Source organism: Protopterus annectens, chromosome 6.part0 (assembly GCF_019279795.1).
Source record: "Protopterus annectens isolate FY-2018-M chromosome 6.part0, PAN1.0, whole genome shotgun sequence".
NCBI classification, from domain to species: Eukaryota; Metazoa; Chordata; order Ceratodontiformes; family Protopteridae; genus Protopterus; species Protopterus annectens.
Genome location: NC_056737.1, coordinates 1,180,604,359 through 1,180,627,222, shown reverse-complemented (window position 1 = coordinate 1,180,627,222; position 22,864 = coordinate 1,180,604,359). Strand labels below are relative to the sequence as shown.

Sequence of the window (22,864 nt, the reverse complement as noted above, 5' to 3'; positions counted from 1 at the left end):
AAAACTTTCATGCAGTCATCTACACACCTGGCCAGCCATAAACCCTTAACATTAGCTTTGACCTCCGAGAAATAAATGCCAAAGAGGAGTGGGCCAAGAATGAACCCTTGGGGTACACCACCAGTGACCGGTCTTTTGGAGGAAGCACAGCCATACACCCTAACTTCCTAGCTTCTACTGCTGAGCCAGTGTGCTATCCAACGAATTACACAGGTATTGACATTTAGCTGGGAGAGTTTACCTACGATGATAGAGTGCAAGATGGGGCCCCTTGTCTTTGCAAGGTCTAGATATGAGGTATGTCCTGTTTTACCTTCATCCATTGCTTTAAGAACTTTTTCAAATAACCTGCCCAGGTTAAGTAGGAAGAAACTGCCCTTGACAAATTCTAACAAGAGTCTGTAGGTTATCTACATTCCTATAGATTAAAATTTCATGTTGATCCTTTCCAGTTTTACGGATAAGACTCATCTGGCTTATGGTTCTCCAATTACCTGGGTGGGTTAAAACCCCAACTCTGTGCAAGGGAATAACTGATGCAGTCGTCTATTCATGTAGTTCTCCAATTACCTGGGTGGGTTGAAACCCCAACTCTGTGCAAGGGAATAACTGATGCAGTCATCTATTCATGTGGTACAAAGCCTGTTCAATGCCGATGTTTCTGTGAGGGGGATCGAATAACTCATGTTTCAGGTGACCAGTTGGCACCCTGGTATGTTATCTGGCCCCACAGTCATAGTGCCCTTGGTCTTTGTCTTGAGAACCGATTCTTGGAAGAGTTGAAGCGGGATGTGTGTATGGGTATGTGACTGGAGAACACTGAAGCCGAGTGACGTTAGAGTTAAATTTGCCTGCTAGTAGTTCTGCTGTGTTCTCTGGGTCAAACTATATGACATCATTTACCTATAACTCTGTTCAGTGTTGTGTTCTGTACTGTTTCTAATAGTGTTAAATTAATTAAAGGCGGCTTTGGGGTTATCCTTAACCTGGGTGGTTATTTTCATATCACATCTGGCTTTTACTGATTTGATGGACCCTCAAAGCTCTTTCACTACAGTTGGTACTCTATAGACTAACGGGTGACCTGTGTCTGACATACAAGACATTCTCAGACCCATTACGGATGATTTACTGCAAAATCAGCACTATGGTATCAGAAACACTCAGCCTAGGGAACTGAATCTCTCTTGGAGGGGACAGGTATATTTCGTTTAACCCAGTCCATTTTCAAGCAAAACAGACCTATGGATGGGAAACAAAATTCACCCCAGGACTACCCCTGTACTACTAATGGACAGAGGTGGCTCCCAAGTACTTTATCACATGCATGGGTCCCAATTATCCACAGTATGATCCCAGTCATTCTTAAGTGTAATATAGAATTATTGACCATAGGATGGGAAAGGCCAATCTATAAACAAATGGGATATATGATGTTCTTATTTATTTTACATTTGTTTATCGGGGAGGACCAACTGGACAGAGCTGTCCATTTATACCTATATGCATCTTATGGGTGTCCAACTGTACATCTTTATAAGGACTGTTACATTTTTGGAGCTCTTCTCTCCAGGTCTGTGCTGAAAAGGGGCTTTCAACCAAGTCTGACTTTACCCCAATAAACAAATGCAAATAAAAGTTACTTCTAAATTGCAAATCCAAACACCACCAATAAAACAAGTAAAGAAAAAAAAAAACAAATACCTGTAACCTTTGACTCGAATGACCTTTCAAGCCAATAAAGCAGTCACTAAAAATACTTTTACATGGGTTTAGGGAGAGATAAGGTTAATGTTTAAGAACAAAGTTTATACACTAGTCTGGACTACCACTCTCTGAGAGGGTTTAACCTACAAACACCTCTGAAGCGCTTAATATAACAGCAAGAAAATAACTAAAATGTTCAAGCGAAGCAAGCTAAGAAAGCCGAATGGCGGAGCTATAAGAAAAGACCTTCCAGTACGGAGTTACTGAGGAATCATCAATACTTCTGAGCACCACAACGTAAGACACAATACTATTGTAGCTTGTGAAGAACTGGGCCCAGGACCTTTCCTGAACAGGCAGCATCAGAGGTGTATGAAATTGTACCAGTAATTATCAAAGCTACCTCTAGTAATTATCAAAGCTACCTCTAGTAATTATCAAAGCTACCTCTAGTAATTATCAAAGCTACCTCTCTCATCTTGGGGATATCAGACACAAACAAATCCTCTCTTTCACGGTCTCTCCTAGGACACGTGGAATAATGGAACACGGATGAAGCAGACACATGATGTCTCCTTCTTGGAGACCACAAAAATTAAATGACACACAGGCAGACACATAAAGACTGACACAGCATTAGAGGGCACCATCACAGACTTCCTCAAAGGAATAGTGCCTAAATTCTGCTCACCTAGAAGATGCACTGTTAGCGCCTTTATTCCAAGTGCCAGTGCCTGCACCTAACCGCATAATGACATGGATAATCTGCACAAGTAATATGGGCATAAGAACATTTTTCTTGTTTACATATATCAAGTCTCTGGAATGTTTTAAATACCAAAGATGGGAATAGAAATGTTCAGTTTTAAGGAAACTGTGACTCTCTTTCTCGGGACTCACAATACCTACACCATAACACAGCAAACAAAAAGACCTCCTGAACAAGATACCAATTGTGGACAAAAGATTCCAGAAAGATCTACCCAAAGTCTTTAGAAGTACACCAAAACATGACTGAAAAACCCATTCAATGTCTTCTGTTTTTTGGGGGTTAAGACTTGTAGTATGACCAATCTTCTTCTTTCAGCTTTTCCCGGTTAGGGTTCGCCACAGCGGATCACCTGTCCACTCATGAGTGGCAGTGGAGTTTTACAGTGTCGAGTTGCCAGCCCGGCTGGAGTTTTACAGTGTCGAGTTGCCAGCCCGGCGCCCAACCTTCCACAGAAGGCACACACATGCACACACACACCTGGGGCCAATTTAGTGTCCAATCCACCTACAGCATGTCTTTGGGATGTGGGAGGAAACCAGAGCACCCAGAGGAAACCCACGCGACCACAGGAAGGACATGCAGACTCCGCACAGAAGGCACCCCAGCCGAGGATCGAACCGGAGAACCTCTTGCTGTGAGGTGGCAACGCTAACCGCTGCACCACCGTGGCCGCCCTAGTACGACCAATCTACTTAACTAAAAATAAATGTTCATGTCTCACTTCTCAATTCTGCCACTGTAAGGACTGTACATTTGGTAAACAGCAACACCCAGCATGGAAAGTGCAGGCTCTCCGAATGAAAACTCACGGGTATCCTGTAAGAATTTAACAACGGGGCCTGTTAATCCACAATCTCTTTCCCTTAATAACCAGTTCCTTATATTTTTTAAAATTTATTTAACAGGGTACATCACAGATTACAGATGGCTTTCAGACTCAGCCCAGGAGCATAGAATATAAAAATGTAGGAATATTACAGAAAAATTAATAATAGGTTCATAGGAGCTTACTAGGCTAACTGCTTAAGAGCCATTATAAGCCTAGCCATTATTTACCTGAATTTTACCCGATTTCACAAACCCTAAGGGCTAGAAGATGGTTTTGGTTTGTGTCTATGCCTTAAGTATTTTGCAGACTGCCCCAGTCCAGAAGGAATGTGGGCACCACCCCAGAAGTAAATTTACAATCCCCCATCCAATGATCCAAACTGAAGAGGGTCAGTGAAGAATTTATGTGACTAGGAAGACTTTTCCAGAAAAGGAGTAACCTCTGACACACATCTGTCTGTCCAGCATGTTTTGTGTGCATCACAGACCAGGTGACCCTTATGCTGTTTGTCTAGTGAGCGGGTAAAAATTCCAACAGGTCAGAGATCACCCCTTAAGAGTCAGTAGGAAACAGAGTAGAGAGATAATTTTAGTCTATACACATCGGACAAATGACAAATTCACCACCGTAACTGGTACAAGGAAGCAAAATCTGAGGGTAATGCTACTCAATGCTAGAAGTCTAAACTTCAAAATGCATTCACTTGAGGCACTCTTTAAAATGGAGAACATCGACATCTGTGCAGTGACAGAGACCTGGTTCAAGGCTCCACAGAGCACTCCTGCATTACCAGGCTGTAATTCATACCACACCTTTCGGCCACCTAACCTGGACAGAAACACTAAAGGCAGAGGCGTGTCCATATTCATTAAGGATATCCACACCTCCAGGCTAGTTGCTCAGCATAATGCACCCGAGATTATCTAAGTGCAACTAACTCTGAGCAAGATCACAATCCAAACTGTAACTTGCTGCAGATCCCCCATCATGCCCCAGGATTCCCACTCCTCATTTCTGATACACCGGAAAATATTAGGGTACAACCCAACACCGTAATAAATAGGCGATTTCAACTACCCCACTATTAACTGGGAAAACTACTCGTGTACTAACTCTTTTGCTCAACACAAGCTAATCACCCTAGACATCCACATCCCACCCCCACCCCATTAGGGAAACCACCGTAAAAATTTCTCCAACGCCAACTTCATGCGGACAGAAGGGACAAACTTCAGGACACTCATGTAGACTGCCGAATCCTACACAAATGCACTTTATAAGCACTTACACGAGTGCATGGATCATGCTATCCCTAACAGAACCAAGATGCTATCCTCAAAAAAAAAAAAAAAAAAGGCCAATCTGGTGGTCCCCTGCCATAAACAAACTCAAGAAACTGTTGCAAGAGAGTAAAATCCCATGACTGGAGGAACTCCCTGGTCAGCGCCAGTAAGAAGCTGAGATCCCTCATAAAATCCACCAAAGCTAGTTACGAAAACAAAATCACCACTGATTCTAAAGACAACCACAAAAAATTCTATAGCTATGCTGAGAATCTCAATGGAAACACTCAGATCTGCTCAGAGTTACAGCACAATGGCACTAAATATACAGAACCAACTGATATTGCCAACATCCTGGCAGATAGGCCCTTTAGGGTGTGACTGGGGGGTAAAGTTAGCACTGAACCTCTCTCTATACTGGAAGAATGCAAAGTTCCTGTAATCACAGCTACACAGCCCACTCTCCAAAGCCAAGAACACAGCATCCATGGGACCTGACAAAATCCCAGGCTGCATTCTACACAAACTACAGAACAAAGTGGCACCTTATCTCATGGAACGCATCACCTTGGAACTTATAAACAAAGACATTAGTAATCTCCAAACTCTGGACCCCACCCAGTTCAGGTTTGTAAAAGGCTGATCATGTCTCCTAAATCTAATAGACTTCTTTGAAGCGGTCACCAAAGCTGTACACGAGGGTAAGGTGGTTCACACAGCCTATCTAGATCTCGCCAAGGCTTTTGACACCATTCCCCACTCTGGAATTATAGATAAACTCACTAAACTAGGTATAAACCCCCATATCACAAGATGGATTGCAAACTGGCTCACTGACAGAACCCACACTGTAAAAGTAGCAGACTCCAAATCCTACTTCAGACCAGTGACAAGTGGAGTATCACAGGGTTCAGTCCTGGGTCCTCTCCTGTTTGGTATCTATTTTTCTGAAGTACAAGCTACCACAGAAGGTCTTTGGCTAACGAAGTTCACAGATGACTGCAAACTAAACTAGGAGCCATAATTGAAACTCCTAACGATGTGGGCATCCTACAAAAGGGCCTTACTGAGAGAGATGCCTGGCGTCAAAGCCATGGCCTCAAGCTCAATGCCAAAAAGTGCATTGTCATCCCCTTTGAAAAAACTCTGTACCCAAGAACTACCACATAGGTGGTAGTCTAACACCAAAAGTGTGATCTTGGGACACAGGTGGACAGTAGTCTCTCCTTTGAGAATCACATCGTAACAGTAGTCAGGAAATTCTTCTATGTGGCACACCTGATCACAAAAGGTTTCTCATCCAGGAAAAATCTCATCCAGGAAAAAAAAAAAAAAAAAAAAAGTTATACCCATTATAGAATACAGTGCCACTTTTGATATGTACAAGACATCTACAACTGGAAAGGCCACAGAAATACCTCACAAAGAGCATTACCAGCCTCAAACAAATGCCCTATGGAGACTGTATAAAAAAACTCCAGCTTTACTCAGTCTAATATAGCCTACTCAGAGACGATCTCTGCCTAACATACAAAGCTATGTCAAACCTAGAGCTGTTGGACATGCTAATCCCAATCCCTCCGACCTACACGCTCTAGTGACCTAAACCTTGTCACCACAATAAACAGAACATGCAGTATGGATAGATTCCTGTCCCAGAGACTTCCCATACTATGGAACAAACTACCTATCTATATCAAACAAAGTTCCTCATTAGCACTCCAAGAAAAATTTTGATGACTGGATGGGAAATAGGAAATTCACCCTAGGAATCAGGGTACCTTTTTGGCTAAGCATACATAGGCCATAGGGCCAATAACCTAGTTCCCAACTATGAACATGTAGTTACCATTCTGCATTTTCTTTGTGACGAACTTCAGAGGTTGCTCCAGCATTCCATATCCCACAATGCACTCGATTACTGGTCTAATAAGGGCTGAGCAGAACTATAATTTTCTTGGATCTGAATGCCATACCTTCACTAATAAGTTGTGATAAGTAGAACAACTTCCTCACCACTATGGACACATGGCAGTCAAAGTTCAGGTTACTATCTATCCGTATACCTTGATCTCTCACCTCTGACTGTACTCTTAAAGGTGTGCAATTAAAGTTGTAATTTGTGAGGGTATTTGACTTCCCAAAGGGTAGGATTACGCATTTTTTGCATTTAATTTTTAGACCATGGCTCTGGCACTAATCACTTGAATTAGACCCTTCTGAAGGAGATCTACACCATGGTGGTATTCAGTGGTTGCCCCCAACTTGCAGTCATCAGCAAACGTAGTCAGCCAGAGCCCTTCTATATTCCAAACAGAAGAGGACCCAGGACTGAGCTTGTAGCACACCACTCATAATTAGCCACTTGCTGGATCTGGATTCAGCCACTCAACAGCATGTGATCTGTTCATGAGCCATGTGGTTATCTATCAGGTGAAGTAGGGATTTATGTCCAGTTTTGTGAGTTTATACCAGAGTGGGGAATTGTACCAAGTGCCTTCATGTCAGGAAAAGCAATATGCACCATTTTACCTTCATCCATGGCCCTAGTGACTTTCGCAAAGTCCACCAGACTCAGCAGGCATGACTTGCCCTAGACAAAGCCAAACTGGGCTGGGTCTAGTGTTTGGAGGTTTCCCAGGTCATTATTTATCAGGTCCATGAGGATTCGTTCTGTGGTCTTATCTGGTCCAAGATTATTCGTTCTGTGGCCTTATGTAAAAGACTAGTCAAAATTACAGCAACACCACCAAACGATAAAGAAGGGAAAATGATAGAATACAAGCCAGCGTCCAGAAAAACACAATAAAAGTTATTAGTCTCTAGCGCCTCAGCACAGCAGTGCCTTCAATGAAGTACAAAGCAAGCATCAAATCATAAAAACATTTAACACCCTCAATTAATCAATTACACAATTAAGCAATATATAATTATATTAAAACTTTCCAATTACAACCCATATTAATCCCTACAGGGGCTAAACTGCCACACTTTAAAGTGCTTCTTTATACAGAAGCTTCTTTTTAACATCAACAAATTCCTTATATTTCTCTACACGTTCCAAAACTGGACCTGTAAACCTTTTGGGTCACCACTGTGATATTATAAAATATGTGCCAGAGGGCTTTCAAAGTTTGCCGTTCTTTCTCTCTCTAATGTGTTCCTGTAAATGCAACTTGAAAACCCTCTTACTTTCCCCGACGTAAAACATGTCACATGGACATTTCAAAGCATAAACTATACATTCTGTATTACAATATAATCTATTTAATGCATTAAATCTATGTCCATTTATATACTCAAAAGTGCAGACTATATACCTACATGAAATGCTTTTACCACAGGGGTAAGTTCCCCTTTGTGCGGGAACCTTATACATTTTATTATATGGGACCACAAATTTACTATGTACAACCCTATCTTTGATACTTCTACCACTCCTAAAAGAAAACATGAGAAACCTACATAACCCAGAAAGTCTTTAAATTTAAAAAGATAGTTCCTAGATAGGTCTGTCAGTTGATGGTCCCCCTTTATGCAGAGGGGGGGACTGTTGCGGTCCTCCAGTCCACCAGGAAAAAGCCAGTCTGCAAGCTGTGGTTAGATAAGTGATCCTAGTGGTCCTGATTCAAAGTATTTAAGAGGCATCCTGGTACACTGCTGGGATCCATCACAAGCAGTGCAAGTGATCCTAGTGGTCCTGAGAGGTCCTGTTTCAAAGTATTTAAGAGGCATCCTGGTACACTGCTGGGATCCATCGCAAGCAGTGCTTTCACCTTTAAAGAGCACAGTGGTGACCTGTTCTTTGGTGATAACTGATAGAGGAATGGTGGAGATATTTGTTGGTGGATAACCGATAGAGGAATGGTGGAGATATTTCTTGGTGGATAACCGGATGCGATGAGGAAGGGAAATTGGAGCTGAATTTATTTAACTGGCCAGCTGACATGCTATATCTTCTGGCTGAATATAGGTGAAGCAGTCTACAACTAATTCCACACATTGTTGGGTGTTGCCCTTAAGACTGTGGACATAACTTAAGCTAGGGAGGCTACTTCTGCATCAAAATTAGTTTTAAAGATTTGACTAGTCCGCTGATTTGCTTGTTTAGACTTGCTTTAAGATGGGATCTTCTTGCTGTACAGCCTATTTACAGAGGGGTGCACCAGAGTACTTGCCCTAGGCTTATTTTGGTCTGCTACTAACATTTCTATGCAGCTGTTTATATGGTCGTACAAGGTTTTGGTGTTTACCTCTACTTAGTTTCTGCATTTGGAGGGGGATTGGAAACTAACTATGCCATCATTTAATAGGAGGGAGTTTGGCTCAGAAAGATTCTTAAAGGTTTTGGGGGTCTACTTTTATATTTATTTCAGGGTGCCCAGTTTGTGATCTGATCCAACTCTAACCAATGAGGACATCACACCTGGGGGGGGGGGGTGCAAACACTCTCCCACATCTGTGAATACAAGATCTCGGACATTCGTACAGCAAGTAAGAGTGTAGACTAGTTGCTCCAGGACACTTGCATAGACAAAGTCTAGGAATCAAACCTTTGTGCTGCACGTTACTGGCCGTGTAGGTATCCCAGTTACTGGAATCATCCATGATTAGGGTACTGGGTGAATGGTAAGGGATTCTAATAAGTTCAGGCATGAAGAATGGGTTTTCTGGTTCATGGGAGGACCTGTAGCTAGCAGGGATATGGTAATGGACATTTCCCCACGGTGGGGGACCTGTAGCTAGCAGGGACATGGTAATGGACATTTCATAGGTTCATAGGTTCATACTAGGCTATCTGCCCGAGGGCATTTACAAGCCTAGCCCATAGTTTTGTGGCTTACGCCACCCCTTTAGTATGGGGAACTATACCCATTATTTTGCTGTGCCTCTGTTGAGCAGTGACACTGAGGTAATCCCTGGGGTATATCTGCGATCTCCCATCCATTGGTCAAGATTTCTCTTGAACAAGGCCAGCGAGGTGCTCTGCCTCACATATACCGGGATTTTATTCCACAGCATAGGGAGTCTTTGGGTGATGAATCTATCCCTCCAGCACGTCCTATTAATAGCCGTGTCAAGGTTTAAGTCTCCGCCCTTGTGGCTCTGACGGATCTAGATTTTTGAGGTGAAGCATATTCATCAAATCTGGGTTTGACATGGCCTTGTATGTTAGGCAAAGGTCACCTCTGAGCAAGCGGTAAGCGACTGAATAGAGCTGGAGTTCTTTCAGTCGGGCAGCATAGGACAGATGTTTGAGACCCTTTATCCTTTTGGTGAGGAACTTTGTGGCCTCTCCAGCTGCTGCAAGTGTCGGGTCAGATACATTCCGAATGGGGCATTGTACTCAATCATTGGTCTGATGAGTGATGAGTATAGGGAGACTATGACCTCCCTTGATCTAGATGAGAATCCTTCATGATAAGGTGGGCAATGTAGAAGGTCTTCCTAACTACTTTAGCTACATGGGTGTCGAATGACAGACTACTATCAACCTGGGTCCCCAGGTCCCTGATAACTTCTTCTGTGCTCAGTGGATTGCCACCTATTTGGTAGCTAGGGGTAACCTTGTTTTTCCCGAAGGGTATGACTATGCATTTTTGGCATTTAACTTTAGGCCATGGCTCTGGCACCAGTTATCCGTTTCTGTGAGACCCTTCTGAAGGATATCTGTGTCAGATGTGTTTTCTACTATGGCCCAGTTTGCAGTCATCTGCAAACTTTGTCAGCCATAACCCTCCTGTGTTTGCTTGTACTTGGAAAAGTAGATGCCAAACAAGAGTGGGCCCAGGACTGAGCCCTGTGGTACACCACTTGTGACAGGCTTTGAGTCTGACATGGCTCCAGCAACTCTGACCCTGTGGGTTCTGTCACTCAGCCAGTTTGCAACCCATCTTGTGATGTATGGGTTAACATTTAAGCTGATGAGTTTTTCAATGATACCCGAGTGGGGTATTGTATCGAAGGCCTTCGCCAGATTGAGGTAGGCTGTATGGACTGCCTTTCCCTCATCAATGGCTTTGGTGACTGTTTCAAAAAGTCAACCAAGTTTAGAAGGCATGATCTGCCTTTGACAAAGCCAAACTGGGATGGATCCAAAGTCTGCAAATTCCTATGTCTTTATTTATGAGGTCCATTATGATCCTCTCCATGGCTTTGCAGATAAGGCTTGTCAAGCTAATGGGCGGTAATTTCCAGGGTCGGTGGAGGCACCGCCTTTGTTAAGTGGGACCACAGTTGCAGTGCGCCACTCCTGGGTGCGTATCCAGAGGTAAGACTATGATTAAACAGCTGTCCTAGCTGTGGGTTTAATTCCTCGTTGAGTTCGTGGAGCACACAGCCGGGGACACCATCAGGTCCCATGGATGCTGTGTTTTTGCTTTGGAGAGCAGTTCTCACTTGGGCGTTGGAGATGTTTGGGGGCTGCAATCGCTTGGTATAGATATCTCTCCTTTTGGGGGGGAGAAGTTTGCACTGAACCTGTCAGCCAGTATGTTGGCAATGTCTGTAGGATCAGTAATCTTCACATCATTTTGAACTAGTTCTGAGCATATCTGGGAGTTTCCTCCCAGATTTCTAACATAGCTAAAGAAGGCCTTATGATTGTCTTTTGAGTCTTTAGCTATTTTTCTCTCAAAATTTGCTTTGGATGATTTTATGAGAGCTCTTAGTTTTTTACTTATAGTGATCAAGGGTGTCTTACCTTTTAAGGATTTTGCTCTATCTTGTAGTAGCTTCCTCCTTTTGTTGTAGAGTTTGTTTATGGCTGGGGTCCTGTAGCTAGCAGGGACATGGTAATGGACATTTCCCCATGGTGGGGGACCTGTAGCTATCAGGGACATGGTAATGGACATTTCCCCATGGTGGGGGACCTGTAGCTAGCAGGGATATGGTAATGGACATTTCCCATGGCTAGCTGGACATGTCATACTGCTTGACCAGCCTTGACCGGTGCTCATCTTTTATGTAGATAAATACACCTACACCTTTTATGTGCAGCGGGTAATCGCAAAGCATGAAAGACATTACAGCCATGCCATTCTGTGGCTTTGATCCGTGTTTCAGTAACTGCACAGATGTCAGACGTCTCCAGGGTGAGGAGAGCTTGCAGGGGGTGCAGCTTCTTGTTGAATTACTGCTGAATGCTAGCAGTCTCACTCAGCTTATCCCGAGAAGATTTTATTTGGAAAGTTACGCCCATTTATCAATGTCTAAAAACACACTATAGGGGTGGGTAATGTTTTGGCCAATATCCGAAAGCCTAGTGGTGACAAGTGAAGGCCATCCCTCAAAGCAGTGCGGCTTGTCAATCGTGTTCTCCCAGGCTGACAGAGACTGAACCCCTTTGGAAAGTCTAAGTCCTCATACAGATAAGGCTATTGCAAAAACTGAGACACATTAAAACATTAAGCAACTACAAGACCTTAAGACTAGTCTAGTGTTTATTACTGAAGCTTTGCTTTCAAGTCTGATACTGCAATTTTTTATCAAGTGCAACAGACAAAATAAAAAAGATAAATAAAAAATCAGAGAAGTCAGTGCTGAAGATTTCTACGTGAAAAACTGTGTATAGTCCAAAAGGAAGTAGGAAAGCCTGAAAGAGGTCGGCTAAAGTGCCCTAAACACAATCACTTAGGACTGTTTTAACTTCATTTTCAGTTGCTCTATCCTGCAATGCACAAATGCTCACTGACAAGTATCCTCAAGAATTCACAGCTGGCAATTCATCCTGGAGAAATGTTTCAGCATATCACTTTCTACATTTAGCCCTTTGCGTGTGTATATGTATATTATATACACACACACATACATATATCTTACACACGTGTTTTATATATATATATATATATATATATATATATATATATATATATATATATATATAAAAACCTCTGCATGGCTGAACCTAATGCATCTCTTAGCAGCTACTTGCCTCAGATTAATTCAGATATTTCTCACTGATGCTGAACCCCAATTAGACCAGAAAAGAATTTGTCATAGCTAGGTGTTCTAACGAGTAAACCAATACGGTACTAGAATGAATCATGTACATAACTGAAAATGTTCATGTTTACCTTAGTCTGCCGCTCGAACGGCTGTACATTTGGTAAACAGCAACACCTAGCATGGAACATTCAGACTCCCCTTAGGAAACCTCACGAATACCCTGTATGGATTTAATCCCACTGGGGCCTGCTAACAGAAGCTACCATTACCTGCAGTGAATTTAAAAGATGGGTTCACAGGTGATTACTAGACTAAAGATTCAGGGAACCTTTTTAAGCCTAACCATAACTTCCAAGGGTGAAAATTAAACCCTGTGGCTTTATGCCAACCCGAAAGACATGTCTTTTGTTTAGGGCACAGAAACAGAAAACCCTTAATACAACACTTTCTTCAAACAGAAAACAGACCATGCCCCATCACCTCTTTACTGAATGACCTCAGTGATGGCAATACTCTGACCACCAAGGCTCAAGATTACTTTGAATTCAAGTTCGTCTTTGCAAGAAGCTCCATTTAGTAACTCCCATAAAAGACATCCCGTACTTTAAATCTGGGAAATGGTATCCACTTACTGAGACACTAACATTCTGCCCTAATTGCCAACATCTTTTTTACTACTGGCAGCTTTAATAGATATTTATTTTGTATCTCAAAACCGATGAGCAGTGCAGCTTCATCAGATAAAACTGTTGTAAAAAACTCCACTTTTATATTCTGTTAATACATCAATTAACCAATGAAGACACCATTTTATTAATACAAATACTCATCTCATTAATATTAATTTCTTACAAAATGATCAAAACTTTTAAAATCAATTTAACCTTCAAAAGGTGCTTACTAATAGATCTAACATCTCCTAATACGTCTTTGGGAAAGTTCTTCATTACGTTTTACCATAAAAACTAAATGGTTAAATTGATTTTAAAAGTTTTTGTTTACACATACGATCATTTTGTAATGTGGAAATTAATATTAATGAGATTTGTATTAATAAAATGGTGTCTTCTTGATTGGTGTATTTGTATTAATAAAATGGTGTCTTCATTGGTTAATTGATGTATTAACAGAATATAAAAGTGGAGTTTTTTACAACAGTTTTATCTGATGAAGTCCTAGATAAACAGTGAGGAATAGAAACTGCACTGCTCATCGCAGTTGGTTGGTTTATTGAAAGCCGCACTTTTCTTTGGTTATTTATTTTGTATACCTTAAGTATTTGCTTCCAAAAGGTGTCCTGCTCTAGTGCACTGTGATATGCCCTTCTGAATGCTTCTAGAATGCAAAAAATGTTCTTCTGGTATTTGCCCAGCCTATATGTCATGTCTCTTGCTGCTATGGGTCACTTATAGATGCTACTACAGTATCACCCAGTATTGTACAACACATTCTTCACCACATGAACATGCATGATACAACCTCACACCCAATTCCCTAGCATCTCTCAAGCAAACTGTTAGATACAATATTTTTAAAATTCTGTAACTGCAAAAAAACAAAATCCAACTACAACATTAAAACAATTAAAACTGTTAACAGTGTATTCATAAAGCATTTGTCTTTTGCACTCCCTATTACTGGCAGCACCTGCTAACTATACTTACTAACTGAGGCCACTGTGCCAGAGCATACAGGGAATGCACCAAAGTACTGCACCTTCAGAATTATTCATTCTCTCTCCACGGCCACTACAATAGTCAAGTAATTCAAAGTTGGAGGATTTTAACTAACTGCAACAGAGGGTCTCCCTAGCATACAATAATGCACCCCTCCCTGAAACTATACCCCTGACAGCATGATCCTCAAAAGGTACATCTTTATCCCTGCCACGTCTATTAAATAGAAATTTCTTCCCCATGTACCCAGACACCCAAAATGAAAAGCCAGACACCCAAAATGAAAAGCCAAACGTACCATATCCAAAACAGGGGCTTTTCTTCCTCTGCCACTTTGGTGAGGAGTATTAGCTACTTCCCCAGACAGGACCTCTTACTAAACAAAGGTCCCGGATAACTGGTTGTCAAATCTTTCTCAAATAAAGCTGCTGCTTGAGACAAGCTTTTTGTGTCTCAGAAAGCAAATACTAAATAGCATAAACAATGCATTTAAAACTGCACACGACTAACCAGCACATAAAGTTTGCTTCCTCATCCTCTGGCAACTGTTTTCATTACAGGTGTAAGAACACACATGTAAAAACATTTAATGCTTAAAATCCCCACCACCGGTACTCTCCATGACATTTACTTCTTCAACAAAGACTTCGTAACCTTGACAAAAAGACACCTTAGCTATGCTTTTGATATTCGGCCTAGCAGAACAGCATCTAAACAGCTTAAGATCCAAGAGTCACACTCACAAAAGTAAATCACTCATTCACAGATTATCTGCTTAAGCCAATTCAGGGTCACACAGGGTAGTCACAGGCTATGGCAACAACAACAGTGAAAAGAAATTAATGCTGACAGATTAACAGTCCATCGGGGTTAGTAAACTGGATACCTTATAAAACCTATGAAGCCCCAGAGAATTCTGAGCTACAGTAAGCACTGAAAAACTAGATTGCCTAAAAACACCAACACACACCAAGGAGAAAGAAATTAGCAGACACAGATAAAGACTTCCTCTAATACATTTTTCAAGTCAGCCAATCAACGCGCTCACTCATTTCATTAAAATAACAAAACTCAAGTCTACTGGTGGTGTACCCAGATCCCCCTATAGAATTGTTTTACATTCTTTTCTTTGTCTTTCAGACACACAGAGAAAATGATGTACCTATGTAGATGCATAACTACTCATGTTATAAAGGTTTTAGCATTTTTCCTGCAACTGCAGTAGTTACCCTGTTGTAATTTAACTTCATGCTACTGTGACAAATTTCTATTAAAGTAATTGAGAAGTATTATTATCCCAGCCTTTGCACACTCTCCAACAAAAAAACACTCATGCTATCAGCACTGGTACAAATCAGGATTATAGGTTCATAGGTAGGTACTAGGCTATCTGCTCGAAGGCATTTATAAGCCTAGCCAGAATGTGTCGACTTTCGACACCCCCTTAGATTAGTTCCCTGTGCCTCTGTCGAGCAAAGCTACTGAAATGATCCCCGGGGTAAACTTAGTTTCCCATTCACTCATCAAAGTATCTTTTGAAGAGAGTTAGCGAGGAGCTCTGCCTAATGTAGATTGGAATCTTATTCCAAAGCATGGGAAGTCTCGGGAACAGGAATTTATCCCTCCGACATGTCCTATTTATTGTTGTGATGAGGTTTAGATCCCTAGAGCGTGTGGCTCGAAGGGATAAGGTTTCCTTTAGGTGAAGCATGTCAATTCTGGGTTGGACATGGCCTTGTATGTCAGGCAGAAATCACCTCCGAGTAGGCGGTATGCAACAGAGTACAGCTGGAGTTTCTTCGGTCGAGCTGCATAAGGCATCTGTTTGAGGCCAGTGATCCTCTTGGTGAGGTACTTCTGTGGTCTTTCCAGCTGTTGCAGGTGTCTTGTAAGGTACATCCCAAATGGGGCGTTGTACTCTATGATGGGTCTGATGAGTACAGGGGCACAATGACCTCTTTTGATCTGGATGCAAACCCTTTTGTGATTAGGTGGACCACATAGAAGGATTTTCTAACCACTGCAATGTGATTATCAAAGGAAAGATTACTATCTACTTGGGTCCCCAGATCCCTTATTACGTCTTCCGTATTTAGTGGACTACCACCTATGTGGTAGTTTGCGGGTACTTTGTTTTTTCCAAAGTGGATGACTATGCACTTTTTGGCATTTAGCTTGAGGCCATGATTTTAACACCAGGTATCTGTTTCAGTGAGACCCTTTTGGAGGATATCTGTGTCAGCAGGAGAGTCAATTATAGCCCCTAGTTTGCAGTCGTCTGTGAACTTGGTCAGCCATAGTCCTCCTGTGCTTGCCTGTACCTCTGAGAAGTATATGCCAAACAGGAGGGGTCCTAGGACTGAGCCCTGGGGAACACCACTTGTAACCGGTTTAGAGTCGGACCTAGCTCCCGCAACTCTCACCATGTGGGTTCTGTCCATGAGCCAGTTGGCAACCCATCTTGTGAATTAGGGGTTTATGTTCAGGGTGATGAGCATGTCTATAATACCAGAATGGGGAATGGTGCCAAAGGCATTTGCGAGGTCTAGGCAGGCCGTGTACCACCTTTCCCTCGTCTATAGCCTTGGTAACGGTCTCAAAGAAATCCACCAGGTTTAGAAGGCATGATCTGCCCTTAAAGCCGAACTGGGTAGGTTCCAGTGTTTGGAGGTTCCCAATGTCTCTGTTAATGAGCTCCATGATGATGTGCTCTTCAGCCTTGCAGACCAAGCTAGTCAGGCTACAGGGTGATAGTTCCCGTGGTCTGTTGTGACTCCACCTTTATGGAGCAAAATAACCGCTGCTGTGCGCCACTCTACGAGTATGTAGCCTGTGGAAAGGCTGAGTTTGAACAGTGCGTTTAGGTGATGGGTTAGTTCATCTTTGAGCTTGTGTAGGATGCAGCCTAAGACACCATCCGGTCCCACTGATGCCGTGTTTTTGGCTTTGGAGATGGCGGCTTTAACCTGAGTTTCAGTGATTTCAGGGGATCTACATTCGCCTGGTATGGTTATGGGCCCTTTTGTGGGTGAGAGGGTGGTGAAGTTTGCACTGAACCTGTCTGCCAGGATGTTGGCGATATCGGTCGGTGCAGTGTATTTTGTGCCACTCTGCACTAACTCCAAGCAGATCTGAGCATTGCCACTTAGATTCTTGACATAGCTAAAGAATGCCTTGTGGTCATCTTTGGAGTCCTTGGCAATTTTTCTTTTGAAGCTCACCTTGGATGATGAGGGATCATAGTTTATTACTGATACTGATCAGGGATGTCTTCCCTTCTTGGGATTTTACTCTTTTCTGTACTAGTTTCCTCCTTCTATTGTATAACTTGTTTATGGCAGGGGTCCACCAGACTGGTTTCCTTTTCTTGGAGGAAGGAGTCTTGGTTTTGCTTGGGATAGCATGATCCATGCATTCTTGTAGGTGCCCATAGAATGCATTAAAGGATTTTGCAGCTCAGACAATGTTATCCTTTAGCATGGGGGCGTTGAAACTTTGCACCTCGGTCTTAAGTAACGTGAAGTTTGCTTTTGAAAAGTTTTTCACGGTGGTTTTCTTGCCCAGGGGTGGGGGTGGAATGTGGATATCCAAAGTGATTTATTTATGGTCAGATTTAACCAGTGAGGGGTTGACTTCTGGTGTGGAACACCAGTCGCTCATGCTGGTGATGATCAGGTCTAATTTGTTGTCATCTCTGTTGTGAGTGCTGACCAGTTGATCCAGGGCGTTTGAGTTTATAAATTCTAGGAGATGTTGGCCAAGGGAGTTGAGTAGTTCTCCTAGTTAATGTTTGGGTAACAAATCACCCAATATTAGGGTATTTGGTAGGACCTTTCTGCATTTATGGAAACACTGGGAAACATAATAGGGGTTCTGGGACATGGTGGGTGATCTGTAGCAAGCTACAATTTGAATTGGAGTTTTGCCCATTGTTAGTTGCACATGGATGATCTCTGAAGCATCGTGCTGTGCCACTAACCTGGAGGTGTAGGTATCCTTGATGAATATGGATACGCCACCGTCTTTTGTATTTCGGTCTGGGTTCTGTGGCCAAAATGTATGGTAAGGAGTTGTAGCCTGGTAGTGCTGGGGTGCTCTCTGGAGCCTTAAACCAGGTTTCTGTTACTGCACATATGCTGTTACTGCACATATATCGATTTTCTCCATACTGAGGAGTGCCTCGAGTGTATACATTTTGAGGTTTAGACTTGTGGCACCGAGTAGCATTACCCCCAGTTTTTTGTTACTTGTGCTATTTACGGCGGTGAGTTTGCCTTTTGAGCCTTGCCTAAAAAGGCACTATGGGGTGGCAAGAGCCTTGGCCAGTATTCGAAAGACTAAGGCTGACAGGTGCAAGCAGTCTCTAGAGAAGCAGCGTGGCTGGTCGAACATGTCATCCCAGGCAGACAGACACTGGATCCCCTTTGAATGACACCAGAAACGCAGCCAATTGTTGAAATTGATAATATCTTTATACCGTGGTATCATTCTTGTGGAGGGCAGGATGCTAACTCAGGGTCAGGGTTATACCAGTCTGGGCTACGTGATCAGAGAGCTCTTCCATGTCTCTTTTCATGTAGTGCAGGGAAGGTACGGCTCAGGTCATTCACACGAATATGGACAATGACATAGTCGTATTTCTACTTGTTCTAGAGTGACCCGAGTGCTTGTGTTATGTGGCGGATCCTGGCACCTGACAGGCAGCTAACAGTAACCTTCTCCTTATTCAGCCTAGTGAATGGGACGTCAGTATGCCTGACTACAGAGTCACCTATTACTAGTATGTTAGGGATGTTATTTTGCCTTAAGGGCGGTGATTGCGTGGCACACTAGTTTTGAGAGAGTGTGTTTCATGGTTTGTGCTGGGGGTGGAGGTTTCTTGGATGTCTGCTTTAGAGGTCTCCGTTGCTTTTGCAGATTTTTTGTTAGAGCCTCCGAGTATGTTTTTGTATATTTGTGTGTTTTTTTGCCGTATTATGGCTGTAATGGCTACTACACATTTATGCTCACAGATACAAGAGAGTTTCTCCCATTATTTTTTTTCATCTGCTGTCGCATCATCACATATACAAAATACAAATGTTTTCTTCCCCTAGGATCCACTTTTGACCATGGCGCTTTTCATGCAAGTCTGCAAAGGTTTTGACTAAGTGCACTAGTTCGTTCTCACATCCAAAACCATGCTGTAGATGAACACATTCTTCTTGTAAGTTGTGTGTATGCATGACAGTGTGTGTGTGCATACTCTGATAAATTGTCATCCATTTTTGGGGTGGCATACTTTAAGTGACATCTAACATGAATACAATTTCATCACTGCTCACAAAGCAACTCATTTCTACACTTGCATTTTTCTGAAAACTGCGATAATTAGAAAGGGAAGACACTGTTTTGTTAGAGCGAATCCATTCTAGTATTAATTGCCAATACAGGTGAAATTTTAAATGTTACATTAAGATATAAAAAGCTTATAAAGCACAATCACCCATTAATCTTGAGGCAATTCATTCACTTTCCAAAACTGAAACACACATTGGAGCATTGGAGCAGACATCTATTCCAGTGGAAAACGGGCATAAGAGAAAAACAGTCAGATCATCCAGTATCCCACTATAAGATGAATGCACGCTCATCTACTGGCAAATACAGAGAATCACCAACCCACCTATCACCACATCTTTGGAATGTGTCATGAAACTATAAAGCCTAAACAAAAATGGGCACAATAAGAACCAAAAAAAAAAAAAAAACACCTCAGCAGGGAAATAAACCCCAGAATCAACTGCTAAACACAGCAGATCCATTTGTTACACTTGAACTACTGCCCCATTGCCTACTTATATCTAAGGCATGCCTAATCAAATGCATTTTATCACATCAGTAACCACATACACTGAGCTGAAGGGCAGTATACAGCAGAATACAGATCGGCACAGGACTCTCACAAAAACAAAAAACACTAGGGGCTCCACTTTCCTTCCCTGTCCCAAAAGAGGAACATTATGCACTTAACTGTTGTAGGTGTAATATATACATACATACAATGCGTGTGTCTGCCCATCCTGTGATGGACTAACCCACTATCCAGATTAGTCCTTGGCCAAGAAAGTCTGCCCAGGACAACAAGCAAAACAAATAAAATGTACACTGAATAAATAACAAAAAAGTAATACACAGTCAAACAACCATTAATAATAAATAAATGGATACAAAACTGATGTGCATGATTCTGGAAAGGGCAGTGGAAGTCATACCTTCCAACTGCCCAGATTTTTTCAGGTGGTTTACATTTTTGCCTCACATTTTTGGCCTATTCCTTATGAAATATGTGGGGTTTGTCAAATCCTCGAGGTCTTAAGTTATAAAATAATGACATACATTTGAGTTTCAGACTTCACAGATTTCAAAAATGCATGCTATCGCATACTATTTTATTCTGCCAACTTTTAACTTTATAACTTTCCCTATTTTTTGGCATGTGTTTCCCTGCCCCCTCCCAAACTATTTCAGGCTTTGTCCAGACTTCTTCCTCTAAAAGGTTGCGAAGTATGAATGAAGTCTACATGTTGACCGTGACTCTTTTCTGATGCTGACTTCATGTTATAACACGGTGTAGGAGGAGCACACATCTTACTTCCTGAAAAATGTGTACAATTCCATAAAAGGTTATGTCAGACATTTGAAAAGAAAAATAATACACACGGACTTAAATGAAGACTGACAAATGGACTAAGATCCTTAGTACTGGAATGTTAACATGATATGCACTCACATTACTATAAGGTGAAAAGCATCTCAAACAGAATGATAAAAGAGCTATCATAATTAGTTTAAAATGTAATTAATAAACCCAGCATTTGCAAATAACAGAGGTGTTCAACACCTTAAAAGTAGCACCCCCTGGACATGATTATAACTGTTCAAGTTCCTACTTCCGCAAGGAAGAAAATACTGCAGCTACATACCAAGCACATGCTGTACATCTCCATGCAAATACAGGTTTAAACACAAATAAGATTTTTTTCTCTGTCGGGAGGCGTCACAAATGGTTCAGCAGGTAAACTAATACTAGTAAATGGAGACCCCTATAAAACCTCTCTCGATTTGGGTGGGTCCAGTTACCTCTGGCAGCTGTTGAGGAATGCGGAAGGGCAGACCCTCACCAACGAAAGCCAAGACCCACCCTTCCAACCAAGACTTGTTACAAGAGTGTAAGGGGCATTATAATACTTGGTCACCGTTGCAGGTACTGACTCCAGAACCAGATTTCCTGTTCCCTACCCTGAGGAAGCCAAGTTAGTTAACCACTCCTTCATATCATCACACACCTTAAACACAATTTACTGATGTACCACTCTCGATCCCGGAAACACTACTAGATACCCCACTGACAAGAAGCCCCCCCCAAATATGTCCAATTTCAACAGTCCCTGACACAAGTCACTGCCCACATCAGGCAAGCCTGTGCTTACCCGCTAGCTGCCGCCTCGAACTTGTGTTCGAGAGTCTCTTCAATGATGCGGTTGTTCACCTCCAACAAGATCATAATGGCAAAACAAATCGATAGATGAACTTAAGCAGAAAAGAGAAGGCAACTACAGAAACACGGGTACCTGTAATGTTACAGACCCATCTATACAAGCCCTAACCGCAAACTTCCTCTTCCCGTTCCACTTCCGCACTCTGTCAGGCCCCGGCTGGGACTGCCCGCTGTAGTGCCTGATTACTGTATGTGTAAACTAACTCGTAAGTAGTGTAGGATCACAGGATATTTTAACAGAATATGGATTACTGGCACGAAAGCTTATCAAACGTGTAGGAATCCAGGTTTTGTATTAGAACATTACCCCACCAGATGCGCAGTAACAAGGACCGCCCAAACCCCTCTCAGCGCTCTGCGCATGAATTTATTTTGAAAACTGCTTTGAATAAACTTGGGAAAACCATCCTCACAGAAGTGAGTATGTTACACTTCGCAATTATTTCAACACAAAGCCTTTTTCTTTCCCTTATTTGCTGGTACCAGGATTTCCAATTTCCATTGATCAAAAGCTTCGATATATTACATGTTAGACTAAATAATTTGACAAAACGTGTACTTACAAATGGTATGCCGATACAAACATAATTTGTACCTATTACAACAAACACAGAACATGCTGCAGTTATACAAAAGTATTACACTATTACTCCGAGAATTACAATTCTTTAAAGGGGCGGCGAACACATAAAATGCTGCATGCTATTCTGTAAATGTGTGGGGTGCGGGTGGCGACCTTTCTGGAAGGTCGGGATGAGCATTACTAATATAATAAATATGGGATACAATTACCAAAAAAGGGACATATTTTAAATATTGCACTGTCATACTTGGAAAATTAATACATATGGAATAACAGGTTTTAAATTGGTATATATTTTTGAAAAGTAATAAAAACCCAAGCATTACGATTGAGCAACACTGAGGATAGTTGGTAGTGCTGCAGTCTGTAGGTAAACCTTTAAAATTCTCAATTTAATTGAGAATATTTTTAAATTTGTCACAGCTCGCCAATAACCCTAACCGTAATGGATTTCGGCTTTGTATTACCCCACTGCAATTTTTGTGCGGGAATGGGCGTGGCCTACATGATTGACAGGGCTGAGTGAC

At 42.0% G+C, this 22,864-nt stretch overlaps 1 protein-coding gene across 1 annotated transcript in view; it reads right to left on the bottom strand.

Annotated features, from left to right (window-relative positions):
- Positions 1-21,902, bottom strand: part of ARPC2 (actin related protein 2/3 complex subunit 2) — an 855,630-nt gene extending 833,728 nt beyond the window's left edge. The window contains exon 1 of the mRNA XM_044074812.1: positions 21,687-21,902. Within this exon, the coding sequence (XP_043930747.1) occupies positions 21,687-21,760 (74 nt within the window). The 5' untranslated portion in view covers positions 21,761-21,902. The remainder of the gene's footprint in view (positions 1-21,686) is intronic.
- Positions 21,903-22,864: the final 962 nt, after the last annotated feature.